Raw genomic sequence first — 20,470 nt, 5'->3', positions numbered from 1 at the left:
TAAACTGTCCGTTTCATCTCCCGCGCTTCCCGCTCGCAAACTTCACGCGATGATCACAAGCACAGCCTCCTCTAAACTGTCCATATTAGTTCTCACTCGCAAACTTCGCGCGATGATGTCAGCACGCCTGTGACTGGACTTCTTAAAGAAGAACGCCCAAAAAAAAAAAAAAAAACTTTTTTTTTTTAAATCAAAAGATTAACTTGTCAGCGGATTCCAGGGGGGTGCAAGTGCACCCCCTTGCACCTGCCTGCGGGCGCCCTTGTTTGCTTGTCTGTATGTGTCTCCTGTTCAGCTTGTAGTCTGCTGTCAGCTATTCAGAGCTTCTACTACATCAGGGTTACCTCCACGAACTACATCTCACATTCATAAGTACCTGCCACAGTCTAATTTTATGTGAACACCTTACTCAGGCCAATGTTTTTCACTTACTTTACTGGCGCAACACACTTGAATAAATCCAGTTATGGTTGCAATCACTTGCTTAGCTCTTATTTTGTGTTTTAGACACTATATGTTGGCTGCTTGCCTGGTGCTTTTTGGCTCAAACCCGTGTTTCTGAGGAAAGTTTATCCTACCCTCTGGTTCCCTGTTGCCAGGCTTGGTAGGATACAGTATAACAAAAATGGTGAAATAAGTAACTTCTTGTTAATGGAGTTTACCTGCCACTCTGAGCCCTAACTAAAAGATTTGGAGCATACTACTGACCGTGACACTGATACAAATACCTGTTTGTAAAGCGGTAATATGGCAGAACCTATCCACACCTGTCATTACATGCTGATTCATTAAGCAAGAACAGACAAAGGTATATTTTATGCCAAGCCATCAGAAATGTGGGATGGTCTTTAACACCATGCCCTGCAGTGGTATCAAGTCCTGGTCACTTCACTGCAGCTGCTCAGTGACTGGAGTTCTGATTAATCAGATATGGCAAAATATAATGTGACCAAAGTGGACTCAGCAGTAAGGATGCACCCATGTTTGCATGTGTGTTTATAATATATACTGTATTTCTCCATAAATAAGACCTAACTAGAGAATAAGGCCTAGCATGGTTTTCCAGGGTGGTCATGATATAAGCCCTACCCCAAAAACAAGCCCCAGTTAAGATCATCAACAACACACGATGGACGTGTTGAGTTATAGAATAATAATATTATTGACACCAGTTGGCTGAGGTTATTGTACTCTGCTCACCATTTTTGGACCATTCGGACACCCAACTTCTTCTCTTTGCAGAAAGTCGTAAGATTCTTTCCCCGGGAGTCCTCCACGATTCTTACTGTAACCCTAATCCTCACTCACACTTGACGGTTGAAACCCTTGGCCCATAAACACTGGCAAGTGTACTTTGATTTGTCAAAGTACAGACAACGCACGTAAAGCATGCACACTTGATAAGGAATGGGTGTGGTTGTGTCTTCTTAACCATCGCCATTTTGTGTTGCCATTCCTGTCTTGTAAGTCTTCAATTAGAGACCCAAGGAGAAACAAGAAAGAATCTGAGGACATGGGGGAAAGAATGGAGGACTTCTCTGGTGAACAATGATCCTTTCTGCAAAGATGAATATCAACAAAGAAATAAAATAAAAAGCATCTCAAAGTTATGACAACAATGAGGGATAAGAGAATGCAAAAGTTATTTCTGTGAAGTGTGTGCTCTGTCGGCAAAGGCTATTGGATGAAGCATGAATAGATTGTTGAAGGATTTCAAAAGGCTTTGGTTTGAAGCAAGCTGCAATTTGATATATGCAAGCAATTAGAATACAGAAATACATGGAGAAGAGCACCAAAAATATCACAAACAAAGCACAATACAAAGCTGTTTGGTTATGAACTGTCTGAAATGTCTCTAAGAAAATCGACAACATAAAACTGGCTGGAAGATACTAAAGTTATTAAACATGCACTTGCATTCAAGTCCTTTGTTGATGTCTGTTTATTAGATTGCAAAACTTTTCTTTATGGATGAAACTGCAGTGTTTATCAGCCAAGGATCTCAAACAACAATTGATCAGATGGGTGCCTTGTGGATCCTGTACATTCCACACACCATTTTGATCCCTCCTGGTGCTCATACCTGGATTTACCTCGGATGTGGAAAGATGTCAAGACTCTAATCACATTAACAAGAAAGGCAAGAAAGATAAGATTAGAAAAGAAAAAGAACACCTCGACACAACAAAAAAATAAAGTTTGTGTGGTGACAAAATGCACAGGAAGGGTTTTGGGTCGAGCCGCCCACTTGTTTGCTTTGTTTGGAGTGTGAACTCAAAAGTCTGGATTCAGCCAGCACTCATCTTCCTTGCTAAAAGAAGGAAAGATAAAGACATTCAAGAATGATGATTGGTCAATAAATGATTTTGATATTTGAATATTGCTTTCTCTTGCTCATGATTTATTACATAAAAACAAAGGACCATTCCACTTTGCACAAAAATAACTCAACTACATTAATAAAAAAAGAATGGGAAAGAGAATGTGTGTGAAACTGGGCCGAAGTCTAGCCTGGTGTGTGTGGATGAAACTGACAACTGGTGTGATAAAAAAGCTGACTACTGTGCCAAGACAAAGTTAAGCTAGGAGGCTGGACAAGCACTGCTCATTTTAGAGCTTCATGAGCTGCTGCTGGCATGATGGGGGCCAATGAAAGGCAGGAAATGGAGTGGGGTTTGAGAGGCAAGAAATTCAGGCTGATGGATGATGTGAGATGTGAAGAAGAAGATGACATGTATTTGAATGAATACCGTTTCGTTACTGGGGCAACAGAATGGATTTTAGCTGCGCAGCTTTTTTTACTTTGCCAGCCAGGAGTTTTTTACTTTATTGCATTTTAATATTAAAATACACCAAACAAAGTTAAGAAGTCATTTTATGACTTTCCATCATTTTTTCTTGACTCTTTCTCATTCTTCTTAATAAGGAATAAAGCATCAAAAAGAAACATCACCACTCACAAAGTGTGTTATTCCCTCTTTTAACACCCTCTTCCAACACACATCTGCACTTTTTTTCTGCACTTTCTGTTAAGCATGAAATATTGCACTGTGAAAGCTAAGGTGTAGATATTCTGAAGTTGAAATGTTTGTTGCATTTTTTTAGGTAAGATATTTTTTAATTACCTACACTTTTTGCCCAAACTGTGGCCCACCTGCAACCAAATAAATGTCAGTTTATGTACATGAATAACATGAATAATTGTTTTTTTGAATGAATAATAAATGTAGATTGTTGTACAGGGGGTAAATAAGGCATTCCCTGATAATAAGCCATAATGCGTATTTCAGTGGGTATAAAGTATAAGACCCTGTCTTATTTTCGGGGAAATATGGTAATATAATATAATGTATAGTGAATTATTGTTCTGTCCTAGATTGGATAATTCAGTATACCAGAAAGCACTTAAACTGACTGGGTCTCACTGAATCCAACAATTGAACAGAACCATTACGAACAGTGTTTTTTAAGGTTGATCCCCTCTGCACGACATCCCTATATTTTAAATATACCAAACTCCAAGACCATACAGCAGTGGGGAAAAGAGCAAATTTTCTTCCTCACTTTCTCCCGATCTTGTCAAAACCACACATCATACAGCATAACTGAATGATACTCAGCAGCTCAAGATGAATCAGAGTAGCAGTGTGTACCGAAGTGAGTTCATTCATCGATGTGATTTGTGCAGCATAACTGAATGATGCTCAGCACCTCATGCTGCTGCAAACAGTCTGTACTGTAGTGAGTTCATTCATCGATGTGATTTGTACAGCATAACTGAATGATGCTCAGCACCTCATGCTGCTGCGAACAGTCTGTACTGTATTGAGTTCATTCATCGATGTCATTTGTGCAGCATAACTGAATGATGCTCAGCACCTCATGCTGCTGCGAACAGTCTGTACTGTAGTGAGTTCATTCAACAATGTAATTTGTACAGCATAGCTGAATGATCCTCAGCAGCTCATGCTGCATCAGAGTAACAGTCTGTACTGTAGTGAGTTCATTCAACAATGTAATTTGTACAGCATAGCTGAATGATGCTCAGCAGCTCACGCTGCTGCAGAGTAACAATGTGTACTGAAGTGAATTCATTCATCGATGTAATTCCAACTGAAGAAATTAAGTGTAAATTCAATTTGATATCACGCAAAATGACAAACTGAATCACTATATACATATTATATGTTATCTGAATATCATTTCTTGAAAAAAAGGATATTATCCCTAGCTGCTCTGTGGTCATAGGTTCATAGGTAGGTACTAAGCTATCTGCCCGAAAACATTTATAAGCCTAGCCTGAATGTGTTGGCTTTTGCCACCCCCTTAGATTAGTTCCTTGTGCCTCTGTCCAGCAGAGCCATTGAAGTGATCCTCGGGGTGAACTTTCTGTTTCCCATCCACTCGTCAAGGTTTCTCTTGAAGAGTGTTAGCGAGGAGCTCTGCCTAATGTAGATTGGAATCTTTTTCCAAAGCATGGGAAGTCTCTGGGACAGGAATCTATCCCTCCAGCACATCCTATTTATTATTGTGCTGAGGTTTAGATCCCTAGAGTGTGTGGCTTGAGGGGATATGGTTTTCTTTAGGTGGAGCATGTCTATCAGTTCTGGGTTGGACATTTATTTATTTATTTACATTTGTTGACCGGGAATGTCCGACTGGATGTAGGTCCATTTTCAGCGGAGGCCCAGGGAGAAAAGCTCCACAATTAAAATAAACAGACAGTAGTTACATTGGATTACATAGCGATTAACAGTTTGATTAACATAGCAATTAATTACAAACATATTTACAGATGAAGAACATAGTACATCAGTAGACAACTAGAATCTTTATCTGTGAAGTACACAACAGACATTAACAAATGTTACAATAAGAAGTTCCTGCTGTATAATAAGTACTAGGCTTATGAGCATCTGAGCATGCTATAATCAAGGTAGTTAGTGGGGGTGGAAAGAAAGGTAGTGGTTGGATAGGGTGGCTGATGTTAGAGTGGGAGTTGCAAGGGCATAGCCAGCATGTGCGCTTTTAGTAATGTTTTGAAGTGGGTGCATGATGGTACAGAGGTAATTGTGGGTGGGAGGGAGTTCCATAATTTGGCTATAGCGCAAGAGAATAGTGCTTCACTAGCAGAGTTATTGGCTTTAGTGATCTGCAAGTGATTTTTGTTGCTGGATCTTAGTGGTCTGGTGGTGCTATTGCATTGGGTTGGAGTAGATTCTGGAGGGACTGGACATTTAGTGGATGGTTTACTAGTTTGTGGGAGAGTGAGAGTTGATACCATTGAAGGAGGTGAGGGAGTTCAAGCCAGCCCAGTTCAACAAGTGAGAGACAGTGGTGACTACGGTAGGATGCCCCTTTGGTGAATTTGGTGATTTTGTTGTAGCAGTTCTCTAGCTTGTTTAGATCGCATTGCCTTAGGTTGGTATATATTGGAGAGGCATAAAGTAGGGTGGAGATGAGGTGGAATTTGCAATTGAAATATTTGCTGCTTTGGTGAGAAGTTGCTTATTTCTGTATAATGCCCCTAGTTTTTTGTGGACTTTTTTTATGGTCATGGATATGTAAATGTCAAATTTTAGTTTATTGTCTATTTCCACTCCTAGCAGTTTGGTGTGTTCAGTTGGGTATATAGTGGTGTTGTCTTTTGCTGTGATGTTAAAGTGAGAGTTGTTTTGAGTATGTTTGGTGGGTTGGAAGATGAGTAGTGTAGTCTTGTTTGGGTTGAGTATTAATTGGGCATCAGATAACCAAGGTTCAATAGAGGAAAAGGCTTCCTGTGTGACTTTTTGAAGTTTGGGTAGGGACTGGGCTGAGCAGATAATGGTTGAGTCATCTGCGTATTGTATGAGTGTGCCATGTTTGGTGGCAGAGGCTAGATTATTGGTGAAAACAGAGAAGAGTAGGGGTCCAAGGATGGATCCTTGCGGAACCCCTATGGAGACAGGTAGTTGGGGAGATATGTCATTCTGCCATACAACGGATTGTTGGCGGTCAGACAGGTAACTCTGAAACCAGTTGGTGACTGATTGAGAGAAGGATAGGTTATTGAGGACAGAGATGATTTGTTTGTGTGGGACATGTCAAATGCTTAAGATAGGTCTAGGAAAGTGGCAGAGGAGAGATAGCCATTGTTTTTATGCTGAAGGATAGTGTTAGTAAAGGAAAGTAAGGCAGTGGTGGTGCTATGGTTTGGTCAGAAACCATGCTGAGTATTGGAAAGGAGGTTGTTAGTAAGGAGGTAGTCAGGGTTGCCAGATTTCCGACTGGCCATGTAGGGACAAACAAAAGTGAAGACTAAAAAAATTAAAAAAAAATCTTCCATGCCAGGGTCTTTAATGCGGAACATCAGAGTTCCGCATTAAACAAAAGTAGCTCTGTGTTTATTTTTTATTTGATTGGCCCTGGCCAATCAAAAATAAATAAGCACGGAGCTGCTTCTGTTTAATGCGAAACATCGCAGTTCTGCATTAAACAGAAGTAGCTCTGTTTTGCGATTTTTTGATTGGCCCGTATACTGGTATATGGGCCAATAAAAATCGCTAAACATGGAGCTACTTCTGTTTAATGCGGAACTGCGATGTTCCGCATTAAACACAAGAAGCTCTGTGTTTAGCAATTTCTGATTGGCCCGTATGCTGGCATACGGGCCAATCAAAAAAAAAAAAACAAAGCGGAGGCTGCCCCGGTATTAAACCGGCAGTGCAGGACTTGGGATCAGGCTGCTGATATCGGGATAGTCCCACCCAAATAGGGACGTCTGGCAACCCTGCCTGAGAGTATATGCATCTCTCTAGTATTTTGGAGAGTGGAGAGAGAATAGCTATGGGGCGGTAATTGGTTAGTTCTGTGGAGGGCCCTCCTTTGTGGAGGGGAATTATATGTGACAGAGATCGGTTAATCAAGATGGATACTGGGTAGGCCAGAGCATTAGCTGCGATTTGTAGGTATTCACTTGGGAGGTTGTCTGCTACTAATTTGGTAGGCTTAAGTTTAGTTAAGAGTTTTTTTATGTTGGAGGTAGGTACAGGAGAAAAAGAGAAGACAGTGGGGAGATTACTAGTTGAAGGTGTGGGTTGGAGGGGAGGGGGGTTGTGTTGTTTATCTAGTGTTAGCATGGTTTGTGTGAAGTGTGTGTTGAATGAGGTAGCAATATTTTCGGAGGAGTGAGGGATGTTAGGAGGTGGGGTACCGACTTTACCTGGGTGGAGGATGGAGTTTATGGAGGACCAGAATTGTTTGGTGCTGTGTTGGGAGGAGTCTAGGGCAGACTGGTAGTATTGGAATTTGTCCTGTTTTATCAGCTTTTTGACTCTATTGCGTAGTTCTAGGAATTTCTGTCTAGCTGAGGGGGTTTTGATTTTTGCGCCAGTGCTCCCAGGCTTTATCCCTGTTTTTCATTTCTGACTTAGTGGTTTTCTGTAGCCATGGGGAGGGTTGTGCTTTGGTTCTGGAAAGTCTTATGGTGGCATGGTAATTAAGGATGCTCAAGAAGGTAGTATTAAAAAATTCAACTGCGTCATCAAGATTGAGGTACTTTAGAGGATGCCAGTTACATTCTTTGAGGGATGAGATGAATGTGAGTGGGTTAAAGTTTATTTTTTTACGTATTTGATGGTAGATGACAGGTTTAGCTTGGTATACGTATTTTCTGAGTAGGAATGCTGGGGAGTGATCACTGAGGCTATCTGATAAGCAGCCTGTTATATATGACTGGGGGCTCTTTCTGACTAGTATCCAATCCAGGGTAGTGTGCTTGCTGGAGATTTTATTTATCCTGGTTGGTGACTGGACTAGTTGGGTGAACCCATGAAGGTTTACATGATGGGTTGGATGGTTGCCAGAACAGGATTGCCAGTCAATATTGAAATCACCTAAAATTATAGTTTCTTGGGGGAGATGGTGGGTAGACCAGCTGAGGAGGTTTTCTAGTGGAGGGATGTTTTGGCCAGGTGGGAAGCAGCATCCAATTATGTTGATGGCTTTGTTTTGGTTTATTTTGAGGTTGGTATATATTATTTCTTCATTGCCTATTTGTGGAGCTGATGATTTTAAGATCTGGATGTTTACATTCTGTTTAAATATTATAGCTACACTGCTTCCTTTCTTGTTTAGCCGGTAACTGGTAGGGAGTATTTGCTCACTGGTATTGTGAGGTTTTAGCCAGGTTTCTGTCAGGATGACTAAATCTGGGGAGTACAAGTCTATGGTGGCATGGAGTTCATGGACTTTGTTGGATATACTTCTAATATTTAGGCTTAGTAGAAGGAAGTCACTTGCCTTTCTATTGGCTGTGATATGGGAATAATTGTGGTTTCTAGTCTGATTATGAGGATTGGGGTTGGAGATGGTAGGGCCAGGGTTGGGGTGAATGTCTCCACTTAGGGCTAGTTTTGATAAGCACAAGGTTATTAGTTTTCTCAGTTTTTGAATGTGTTTGTTTATTAGGGAAAGTTTATGATTTTGCTCTGTGGGTAATAGGTATGGTGGGAGGGTTACTATGTTAAGTTGTAGGGATGCTTTATGTTTCAGTAATATAGTTGGTAGAATATGTGGGGGGTGCATAGGGATGGTTCTTGAGCTGGTGGGAGGGGAGTTGAGTGTGGGTGAGACATGAGTGGTGGTGTGAGTAGTAGTACAGTGGTAGTGGTTGAGTGGGGGAATGATGGAGCTTTGGTAGGATGTAAGATATGCAAGGAGAGTGCATGCAGTGAGCATAGGTAAGGTATGCTTGTACAGGTTAGTTGAGGAGGTGTGATAGCAGTGGGAAGATGGAGGAGGTAGTGTTGGGTTAGTGTTGTGGTTGGCTGTTGGAAAGATGAGAGGGATTTATGAGTGTAATAAAGGTACGACCACTGGGGGCAGAGGGAATAGCGGGCAGGGTGGGGATCAAAGTGGGTAGAGACCCTGTTAGTAGCTTTTATGAGGTGACTGGAAACAATCAGGTAACAGAGTAAACTGAGAAATGAACATATGATAGTGACAAAGGGTGGTTGTAGTTTTAAAAATGGTGCCTGCCACAGGTAATATTTATTAACTTTGGGATTGGCTTAATGTAATAAACAGGGAAGGGGGAGGGGGAGAACATGGGTGTGAGCAGGCAGTTCTTTTGTACTGCTGCTAATGAGCCAAAGCAAAGACAAGTTTGTGTTTAAGAAACAATCAGAATTGACCAAGGACTGCTCTGAAACTGTAAGTAATTTCTTAACCATTTCTCAGGTGGAAAAACAGGATAACCTTGTATCAGTAGGCTACTGTGGTCTCAGTTTAAATGAACAAACACACAGTATTGATCAGTTATGGATACTATTTGCTAACAGAAGGGAATAAGAGAGAAAGTGGAAGATGAGTGTGTGTGTGTGTGTGTGTGTGTGTGTGTGTGTGTGGGCTGCTTACAAGCCAAAGCAGAGTGCTCTCCAGGGGAAAATGAATATTGGCTCAAACAGGTAGACACATACTGAAAGTTAACTTTAGCTATTTGCAGACAGTTCTGACCCGGACTGCGCTTTTCTTATAAAAATGATAAAGTTGGTACTGCAGTTGAATACTTAAGAGTGGTGTTAGATTGGAGAGACACTGAGCTCCTCATGGGCCTGTAGCAGAGTGGATTTGTATGTCAATGGCCTTGTATGTCAGGCAAGTCACCTCTGAATAGGCGGTATGCAACCGAGTACAGCTGGAGTTTCTTCAGTTGAGCTGCATAGGGCATCTGTTTGAGGCCAGTGATCCTCTTGGTGAGGTACTTCTGTGGTCTTTCCAGTTGTTGCAGGTGCCTTGTAAGGTACATCCCAAATGGGGCATTGTACTCTATGATGGGTCTGATGAGTGATGAGTAGAGGGACACAATGACCTCTTTTGATCTGGATGTGAACCCTTTTGTGATTAGGTGGGCCCAGGAGCAGCCTTAGGTCAACTGGTGCCCTAGGCAAAAGAGCTCCATGATGCCCCCTACCACACCACCTGATGCCCTCATCCTGGTCTACCTACACCAAATAAATACTAGAAAAGCTCCCCTGCTAGAACAGTGCCCTAGGCGGCCGACTAGTTGGCCTATGCCTAAGGCTGGCTATGGGAGGGCCACACAGAAGTATTTTCTAACCACTTTCGCAATGTGATTATCAAAGGAAAGATTACTATCTACTTGGGTCCCCAGATCCCTTATTACATCTTCCGTATTTAGGGGACTACCATCTATGTGGCAGTTTGTGGGTACTTTGTTTATTCCAAAAGGGATGACTATGCACTTTTTGGCATTTAGCTTGAGGCCATGATTTTGACACCAGGTATCCGTCTCAGTGAGACCCTTTTGGAGGATGTCTGTGTCATCCGGAGAGTCAATTATAGCCCCTAGTTTGCAGTCATCTTAGCACAGTTGGTCAGCCATAGTCCTCCTGTGCTTGCCTGTACCTCTGAGAAGTATATGTTGACAGAAGGGGTCCTAGGACTGAGCCCTGGGGAATGCCACTTGTAACCAGTTTAGAGTCGGATCTAGCTCCCGCAAGTTTCACCATGTGGGTTCTGTCCATGAGCCAGCTGGCAACCCATCTTATGACATAGGGGTTTATGTTCAGGCTGCTGAGCTTGTCTATAATACCAGAATGGGGAATGGTGTCGAAGGCCTTTGTGAGGTCTAGGTAGGCTGTGTGTACCACCTTTCTCCTCATCTATAGCCTTGGTAATTGTCTCAAAGAAGTCCACCAGGTTTAGGAGGCATGATCTGCCCTTAACAAAGCCGGACTGGGTAGGGTCCAGTGTTTGGAGGTTCCCAATGTCCCTGTTAATGAGTTCCATGATGATGCATGCCATAGCCTTGCAGACCAAGCTAGTCAGGCGTATAGGGTGATAGTTCCTGGGGTCTGTTGTGGCTCCACCTTTGTGGAGCTGAATAACCATTGCTGTGCGCGCCACTCTATGGGTACATAGCCTGTGGAGAGGCTGAGTTTGAACAGTGTGTTTAGGTGAGGGGTTAGTTTGTCTTTGAGCTTGTGGTCTGCATAACCTTGATTCTATCTAGCACCTGTTGTGACACTACTGAATGTACTTACCGTATAGCTCTCCTGTCTGATATTGCTGCTATTTCTTTCACTGTTGGTCACAGAGGCACTGTATCTATGTGTTCTGGATTTGTAATTCATTGTATCCAGATGTTGTCCTTTGAAGAGTCCCATTATAAGTTCTGTTCTAGACGTAGTAGATGACTGAGTGGATTGTGTAAGTTCTTGTATTGTGATTTTGGAATGTAGGAAAGGGGTATTGTGGTACAGAAGACATGCAACATGGGATTATGGCATATTACTGAAGCAGCCTGCTTATCACCATCTCACTAATTACTGTGCACCTTGCTGACCTCGACTAGCCGACTAGCTCTGTGTTTATAGCTTACTGTGTTACACATAAATGTTTACTACTATTCCTCTAAATTTCACTGTGGTCACCACTGTCTGTAGCATTTTTGATTCATAGTTTTCTGTTAACATTTACATTCCATCTCTCTTGTTTAACTTTGCCTAAATGTTTGTAGCTGGGGTTATGTGACTTCTGGCCCACAGTGAATACTTCTTAAATCCAGATTGTTTTTCTTCAGTCATCATTCCCATCTCATTTAGATAATGTCAAAGTATTAATGAAATTATATCAATATCAAGCTGAATCTAATGCAGAGGATTTATAAAGTTGTTTAGCTTCCTAAACAGGAAATCACAGAACTATTTCTTGTGTTTTCTTTCAGGTGTTTGCCTAATTATTGTGAACACAGTGGGGTTTGTTTCCAGTCTTGGACTACATTTTATTGTGACTGCAGTAACACTGGATATACAGGAGCCACATGCCATAACTGTAAGTATGACATTATTGTATACCTTTGTGTAACTCATTACCAGTGATAGCACGACTTGTGTACTACAGACTAAAGGAAGATATCTTTTGCCATCTGTGGTCCTGGTTTTTTTTTTTTTTTTTAGTGATGCTGTATTTTCTGAATTTGTAAAATGAAACCTAATCAGATAAACTATTAATATTTTTCCTCTCTTTATTATTTATAATTTTTAAAACTGTGCATCATTTCAACAGAATGTTGTACTTTTTTCAATGAGTTCATTAAGTGTTTCTCATCTGTCACAAATTTTCTTGGAATGACAATGTAATTACTTCCCACTGAATGAAACAAATGAATTGACAAAGTAACTACAGTGCTCAATTTACAAATTACTGTTACTTTAGCAAGTGTGTAAGACATTTTTTGTATAGCTTTATATGCTTTCCTGTTTCATCAAAAATAACATTTTAGCAACATGATTCAAATCAACTAAAAAAAACACACATTTCCTAACAGGGCAAAATCCTCCTCCCCCCACGACACACCTTATAGAGAATTAGCTATCTAGCAACTGTTTAGCTAATAGTAGAACTGCACTGAAGTAACCTGGAACAAGGTGACCCCCCCCCCCCCTCCCTGTGGCTTCAGATGTCTTTAGTTTAAACTCTGAATTCAAACAGAAAACACACGTGTGGGATCTGAATTATGCATTTTTAGAATAAGCATGCAACAATTAAGTAATGATAATGTATCTGTACCTTTTAACGAGGGTTTGGATATTGAGATGAAACTTTATATTTGTATTATTAATGAGTGCAGCAGATTACTTGCCTTAAGTTTATAAGGATAAATTTGTTTATGCTTTCCAGATATAGTAATTCATGGCAATTTCAGCTTATATGTAAAATTCATGGTTATTCTCCTTAAAATTACATTATATTGATTGTTATTACTATAGCATGCATGAAGTTATTCAAAACAAAATAGTCACTGCTCTGGTGGCACAAAAATTAAATTTTAGAGCTACCAGAACTGTACAGACTTGTACATGTTGATGTAAATATTTACCTTTTTTTTTTTTTTTTTTTCCCTGAGAAACATAAGTGTTGCTTTTCTGAGAAATGTCTGCAGTCCGCTTGTTAATATAAATGTACTGTGATGGAACTTTTCTCCCTGGGCCTTCGCTGAAAATGGGATCTGCCCAGTAGGACTTTCCTGGTCAATAATGGCAAATAAAATAGTAAATAAATAAAGCCCTAGCTATAAGCCAGATGACCTGAATTCATTTAGCAGCTTGGGTGATGGATGGAATTACATGGAGGGATGGGCCTGCCTATTCTTAGGGGAAGGTGACACGTGGGCAACTCTTTGCAAGGATCCCCAGTGGAGGAACATCACTAGACAAGACATGGTCTAAAGGGAGGGAAGTGGGCCTTGCTGAGCTACTGTGGAAGTGGGGCCATAAGCCACTTGCTCACATTGCACACCTACCCTAGACTGAACCACATTGCCACAAGGGAGGGGGGGCAGGTAAGTCATACAGAAACCTCTCCAGTTGGATGTACAGCTATACTGACCCCTGTGATGCCTAAGGATTTGTGACCTTCCCCAGCAATACTAGTATAAGTACGGTAAGGGCAAAGAGTTAGTTGGTAGACCCAGCAAGGACCAAGCACAGGACCAGCAGTAATGACAGAAATGAGGGACCAAAAAAAAAAAATAGCCACACTTACAGAAATTTCAGCCATGATGGGAGTTTCATGCTGAGCAACTTCTAGGTTTGCCTTACCCAGAGGACAAACTCTGGCTGCATCAGCAAACTACATCCCATTACACCTTAAATAGTTAGTTAAAAGATTATTTACAAATATTCATCTAAGTTGATTTTTAACCTTGCAGCTTATACCAGTTTTATTTATTAAGCAATATCCCAGCACTTGTCAGAAAGCTTTAACTCACAATTAAGTACAACTTTCTGTTTCTGTATTCCAAATGATACATAAACCCCTTGACAACAAGTTCCTTCTTTACAGTGTGAGACGTAGCACAAGGTACTGCCTACACTTTTAGAAACATATCTGTTGGATGCTGGTACAAAATAGAGACCACCTCTAGTTCTGACCATCAAAAGATGTCAGGATTCAGCTTGGGTATCAGTGAACATATAACTTTATTACAAACAACATGACAGCTCAGCACAAATCATGTTAACATTTGAGCATCTCAAGCCCAACTGTTCTCAGGTCAGTATTCCCTATGCATTATGGTGCAGCTCACTCTTAAAAAAGGCAGTGGTATACATTCGCAATTAAAATAATAATAATAATAATAATAATAATAATAATAATAAAATAATAATGTACCCCAAAATTAGTTTATGTTCCATATCTCCCTCTTTTATAAAGGAAAATCATATTTTTCTTTTACACTAGAATACACAGGAGCCGCCTTATATGAATTATTTAACACTTTTGACTGAACCTATGAAAGAGAAGAAATCAGTTAAACGCAAGGCAACATTATAAAGAAATTTAATAGAAAGCTCAAGGTTTGAGTGTTGCTGTAGCACAAAATATGTCTGATATCCTGGAACTTTGCCTGGATCTACTCAAACTAGCAACAGGAAAACTTTGAGGCATGTAATCAAACTCTACATCAGAACATTGTTGCTTGACAAAACAGAATTAGCTGGATCTGGAATACACAATTGTGAAAACCACAATGAATTCACAAGAAATTGAACTTAAACACATTGGCGTGGTAATTCTTGGTTCACTTTTGAATGGATCTGCAGGACATTGATCTAGTAATTCTGGCTGACTTTGACTGGATCTGCCAGACATTGATCTTGTAATTCTTGAATCACTTTCACTTGGTTTGTTATCTGATAGCACTGTATTCAGGTTTACACTCATCAAGAGTTGCTCAAATGTGTCCTCTGTTGTGCTGAAGCATGGCACATCCACTAGATGGCATAGTACAGGAACCTGGTTTTGCAGATTTTTGCACTCTTAAAAATTGTTTCACACTTTTTCTCAGTTTCTAATTTTAAGTGGACAATTTGTGCAGATTGCAAGACAGTAGCATTAGGGTATAGCATTACTCTTGGCTTTAGTTCTGACTCTAACATTGTCCTATTTGTCTTCTGAAGCGCTTACTGTTGCAGAACTATGCTGAGTATCTTCATATGCCATTGGAGCATTATGATCTGCTCTCTTTCTCTCTCTCCGCTCGTCCATCTGACTGGGATACTCCTGGCATAGTTCAAGTAACGCAATATTCAGTCACAAATTTTTGGAATGCCCTGGACACAAACTATATACTGTTGTCTCGTAATAGTTCTGTTGGTTATTCCATTCCACCAGAGGTGCAGCTGGCTTTAGTTGTAGTAGTAACACCTGGGGCATCTCTCAATAGTGTCCCCCCCTCCTCCACAGCACTTCACTGCAAGAGAAAAAAAAAAGGTCTGATCACTTCTTTGCACTGGCACACCAACTAGATGGATAAACAGATACATGCCCCCTCTCATCTGCCGCAGCTCTTCAATAGAAGAGGAAAAAAAGGGTTCGTTATCAGGTACCTGGTGGTCCAGACATGCTGGAGCCAATCATATCCCATTTGTGGGCTTTGCCCTCATCCTTCATTCCTCAAATTATAGTAAAAAAATCTTATTTTGTTTTTTTGTTTGTTTTAAACTATTGCTACAGTCTATATTCCCACATGGAATGCTAATGTGCTCAGGTTTTACCTTAAAAAAATCACTTTGAAACTGCAGCAATCTGTTTCCTACAAATGTAGCAAGCAGTTACTACAGCTTAGACCACACACACACACACACACACACAGTGCCACAATTCTCAGGTTTGACCACAGTGCACTAAAGAACAATCAAGGTGATAGGGCTGGTCATGCCTCATAATAATCTGTGCCCAGAGCAGTCTCCCCCTTCGCTCCTGCCCTTGCTATGCTACTGCATTCCATAAGGACATATTTTTGAAGCAGGCTGTAATATGTTGGCTAGTTGCAGTTGGTACATGTGGGAGGAGCTGTGTATTTGTCTGTTCACGTGGTTGGTGTATCACATGAATAATCAACAACAAGATAGTTTTGCCACTAAATTCACATAAGTCAGCAATGATCTTTTCCAAAGACCATTAGGCGATGATGTTGGCATTACCATTTATGGCTTTGTAACAGGTTGTGTGTAGTAATGGCACTTTGACACTGGGTTGACAGTGTCTTGTTTAAGGGTGGTTATCACACAGGCATTTTGGATCTTTTTCTGTATTTATTCATTCCTTAATAACAGGACTCTGCTTCTTGATTTTAATGTACTATGATTCTGTCTTCATATAAGATCTAACCATCATGCTCCGACAATTGCTCTGCCGATAACCTATTTACACCAGAGCTGTTTGGTTTGAGTCTAGTGATTTTGCCATCCATCACTCACATATTGGTTAAAAGCATACTGCTCAGGATCTTGGTGGGTGGCTTACTTTTGGGTTCAATCCCTGTAAGCATATGCTTTGTACATAAGCCGCTGCATTGTTCTGTCTCTGGCAATAGTTGGATACATACAGCATTTCTGGGCAACATATCAGCAGTAACAAGTTGTTTGCCTGGAATGTGTGGTGCTTTGGTGTCAGATTTTCTCAGTCTCATTAATACTCTGTGCCACCTTAGTGGCACTTTGTCAGAAGTATATGAGTTAATCTGGCTTGCAGTCAGTCCTGAGTTGGAAATGTTCAAAGCCTAATGGGTATGTGAAGAGTTTTTCACATGCTTACAAGACATTTTATTCTACTTGAAACATACTTCTTTTAACATTTTGAAGCAATAGTCTGTGGGTCATCTCACTGGAGAAACACAGCACCCAGGCCACAGCTGTCAGTATCTGCACTATTGTAGGTTTAGTGATATCTCAGCAGTCTGGCACTAGTGAAGTAGAAAGCATTTATTTTACTTTGGCAAAGGCCAGGACTTGAGCACACCCACAAACCATGGCACATTTCTTTATAACAGACACAAGGTACAGGTTTAATTCTCACATTTAAGGGCTTAAAATGACTAGCAATAGCAGCTAGCTTAGTACTTGCATATGACTCTATAAAGCAGCATTTGTCTTTATTGAGCTGGAAACCTGAAGTAAGTCTTTGCAGTACTGCTTCTACCTTTAATCCTGCTTTTGCCTATTATGTCCCAACACCAAAATGTCATCAGTAACACCACCACAGTCTAGACCAGTGAGCAAATTTGTCATTATATGTTGGAAAATTCTATGTGCTGAGGTTATACCAAATGACAGGCTCCTACAATAGAGGCCCATGGGATAAATGCAAATGACCCCTTAAGGACATCAAATGTTTCGGCTATATGGCTGCTGAATATCCATGACTTTTTACTTTTTTGCTTCTGAAATAAGGCTAAAACATGCATGTCCACAGCTAGTGGGGTTTGGCTTTATTGGCCTGAATGAATCCATAAAGACTTAAAAAGGAAAAAGTCATGGACATTCAGAAGCCATATAGCTAAAACACTTGATGTCCTTAAGGAGTAACACTTGATGTCCTTAAGGGGTCATTTGCATAGATCCCATGGTCTTCTATTACAAGAGGTTTAAGGTATAATACAGTGAAAGTTCTAGCTGGGCTGTAGTTTTTTACTAATTGGTTCGTCTGTGTGACTTTTTACTCTTTGATTTAAATTACAGACTCCTCTCATGGACAGGTACTAGTTAACTGTCCTTGTAGGCCATTTAAAGCCTATCCAGTTTCCCTTTCAAAGGTGAAAATCAAACCCTGTAACTTGTATCTGTGAGGTAAACACCTTAACTATTATACCAAACACAAGCCACTTATTAAATGATTGTTAGTTAAAAGCCTGTGCTGAAGCTGCATAGAAAGAAAGCTTCTAGAAGTTAATTAAGTTCATTAAATAGCTCTTTCATTGATTCATAGGCAACTTACTAGGCTTGCTGTCCAGGGGACAATTCAGGAGCCTAGTTCAATTCCCAGTTGCCCCTAAGCAGTGTCTTGTTAAGTGACTTGCTCAAGGTCACACAGTAGACAAATGAGGGTTGAAAGAATCAAACACTGAACCACATGACTTATAGTTCACAGCCTTGACCTTCTGCTCCAGTTGCCAGATAATAAGCATTGTCAGCTCTTAGCTTTCTTTGTTTAATTGTATTTGCTGAAAACTCACTGGAGGCATGCAGCATAGTAAACACTGTTGCATTAACTAGCTTTTATGCTATGTCTTCCAAGTTAGACAGCATGAGCCTCTCACACATAATAGTACCGCTGTTCTTTAAGTAAACGCAAATTATCCCCATACTTTTTAATTACTTGGATCATGGGAGCACACCACTCTGTCAGTTCAATAACTTCTCTGTTAATGTCACGATCTTGCACTTATTTCAATTCTGCTTCTGTTTTGCTCAGCAATGGAAATGTTACTCTTCTTGGTGTAGTTAAAACATATAGAATAACATTGGGTTTTAATTTGATTTTTACCAGCTCACAGTCAAGTAGGACCAATTCACCAAAATCATCTACACTAATTTCAATTAATCTAGCAATTATGCCCATTTTACATTTCACAACTGTTATGAGCATATTATTTATGTATGCATAAACCATCCAGCACATACATTTAAAACTTAGACTCGTACCTTTTCCACTTAGACATGGCTAGAAACCTGTCAGTGCACTCAAGCTTACCTAAAGGACTATGAATTTAAGTTTCTGTTTTATGCAACTGTGGATGCTTCAGGCAACTTGAATATGTAGCACATGATATAACTGTTACATCATTGTGTATGTTTTAAAACTCATATCTCTTCTATGGAGTGGCATTTTCTTTTGCCAATTTGCTTCTACATCTGCTACAGTAGTAACCTAATTTTTTAAGTATTCATTTTTTTAATTCATCAACATTTTCAGTGTTATCTTCTTTTATTTGCTTAGTTTAACATACTTCAGAAAAAGGGTCCAGTTTATTGTATTTAATTGTACCTTCCGCCATGTTCAGCACAGTGTTTTCCTGATTATGGTACTGGTTACACCTCATGAATATGCTAGATTTACTCTCATTCTCCTTTGCCTCATTATTGTAATTAACATATTGGATACACCCCATGAATTCACCAGACATACTCTCACTCTGCTCAGCCTCATTATGGCACTGGTTACACCTCATACATTAACCTGACTTACTCTCACTTTGCTCTGCCACATTATGGCACTGGTTACACATCTTGAATTCCCAGACTTACTCTCACTTTGCTCTGTCTCATTATGGTACTGGTTACACCGCATGCATTAACCCAACTTACTCTTATTCTGCTGCGCCTCATTATGGCACTGCTTACACATCATGAATTCCCAGACCTACTCTCACTCTTCTCTGCCTCATTACGGCACTGGTTACACCTCATGCATTAACCTGACTTACTCTCACTCTGCTGTGCCTCATTATTGTAATTAACGTATTGTATACACCCTATGAATTCACCAGACATACTCTCATTCTGCTGTGCCTGTTTATGGTACTGGTTACACCTCATGAATTTGCCAGACTTACTCTCACTCAGCTCTGCCTCATTATAGTACTGGTTACACGTCATGAATTCCCATACTTACTCTCACTCTGCTCTGCCTCATTATGGTACCGGTTACATTTCATGCATTCACCATACTTACTTTCACTCTGTTGTGCCTCACTATGGTACTGGTTAACTCAGCATTAAACTGACTTACTCTTACTCTGCTGTGCCTCATTATGGCACTGGTTACACATCATGAATTCCCAGACTTACTCTCACTCTGCTCTGCCTCATTATGGTACTGGTTACACCTCATGCATTAACCCGACTTACTCTCACTCTGCTGTGCCTTATTATGGCACTGGTTACACCTCATGAATTCACCAGAAGTACTCCCACTCAGCTCTGCCTCATTATGTTACAGGTTACACCTCACGAATTTGCCAGACTTACTGTCACTCTTTTTATCACACATTTTTTTAATTAATTTTAATTTATTAGCATTATGACTTTTGTAAAATTTGCCATTGTTTGTGTTTTACTATGGATCCCTGTCAGATTATCGAATTTTCAAAACTTTGAAAGTCATATGGTTGGGACCATATGATCTAAGTTTTGAAATTTCGAACATTTTGAATGGAGATCATGGTACAGTGCAGAATGGAAAATTTATCCTTTTCTGCAATGTAATGCGATCTCAGAGTTGGTATATTTAATTAGCAGGGGGTGTTTGGGGCACAGGGGGGCTTGAACCCCCCTGCAAAAATGTTAAAAACAGATTTTATTTTTTTTTAATGTTCAAAGTTCTGAAACTATAATCATATGGTCTCAGCCATATGAATTTCGAAGCTTTAGAACTTCGATAATCTGACATAGATCCGTTTTACTACACACAAACACATACACATACACACACACACACACACACACACACACACGGTAACATTCTGCATTTTTATCAGCTCAGCCTTTCTGGCAATTTATATTGCCTTTTCTAAAGTTAGAGTTACTTCTAACTGTAACTTCAGTTGTACATTAACCAGTCCGACCACAGTTGTGTCTTTTATTTGTTTATATTTTGCGCCATTGAGACCACAGTTTTCTGC

At 40.2% G+C, this 20,470-nt stretch overlaps 1 protein-coding gene across 1 annotated transcript in view; it reads left to right on the top strand.

Annotated features, from left to right (window-relative positions):
• Window positions 1-20,470, top strand: part of CNTNAP5 (contactin associated protein family member 5) — a 4,019,360-nt gene that overhangs the window by 2,465,938 nt on the left and 1,532,952 nt on the right. The window contains exon 11 of the mRNA XM_044060643.1: window positions 11,729-11,835. Within this exon, the coding sequence (XP_043916578.1) occupies window positions 11,729-11,835 (107 nt within the window). The remainder of the gene's footprint in view (window positions 1-11,728; window positions 11,836-20,470) is intronic.

The sequence above is a fragment of the Protopterus annectens genome, chromosome 2.part0 (assembly GCF_019279795.1).
Source record: "Protopterus annectens isolate FY-2018-M chromosome 2.part0, PAN1.0, whole genome shotgun sequence".
In the NCBI taxonomy this organism is placed as follows: Eukaryota; Metazoa; Chordata; order Ceratodontiformes; family Protopteridae; genus Protopterus; species Protopterus annectens.
The sequence above is the reverse complement of the archived record's forward strand: the minus strand, read 5'-3'. Positions and strand labels throughout refer to the sequence as shown.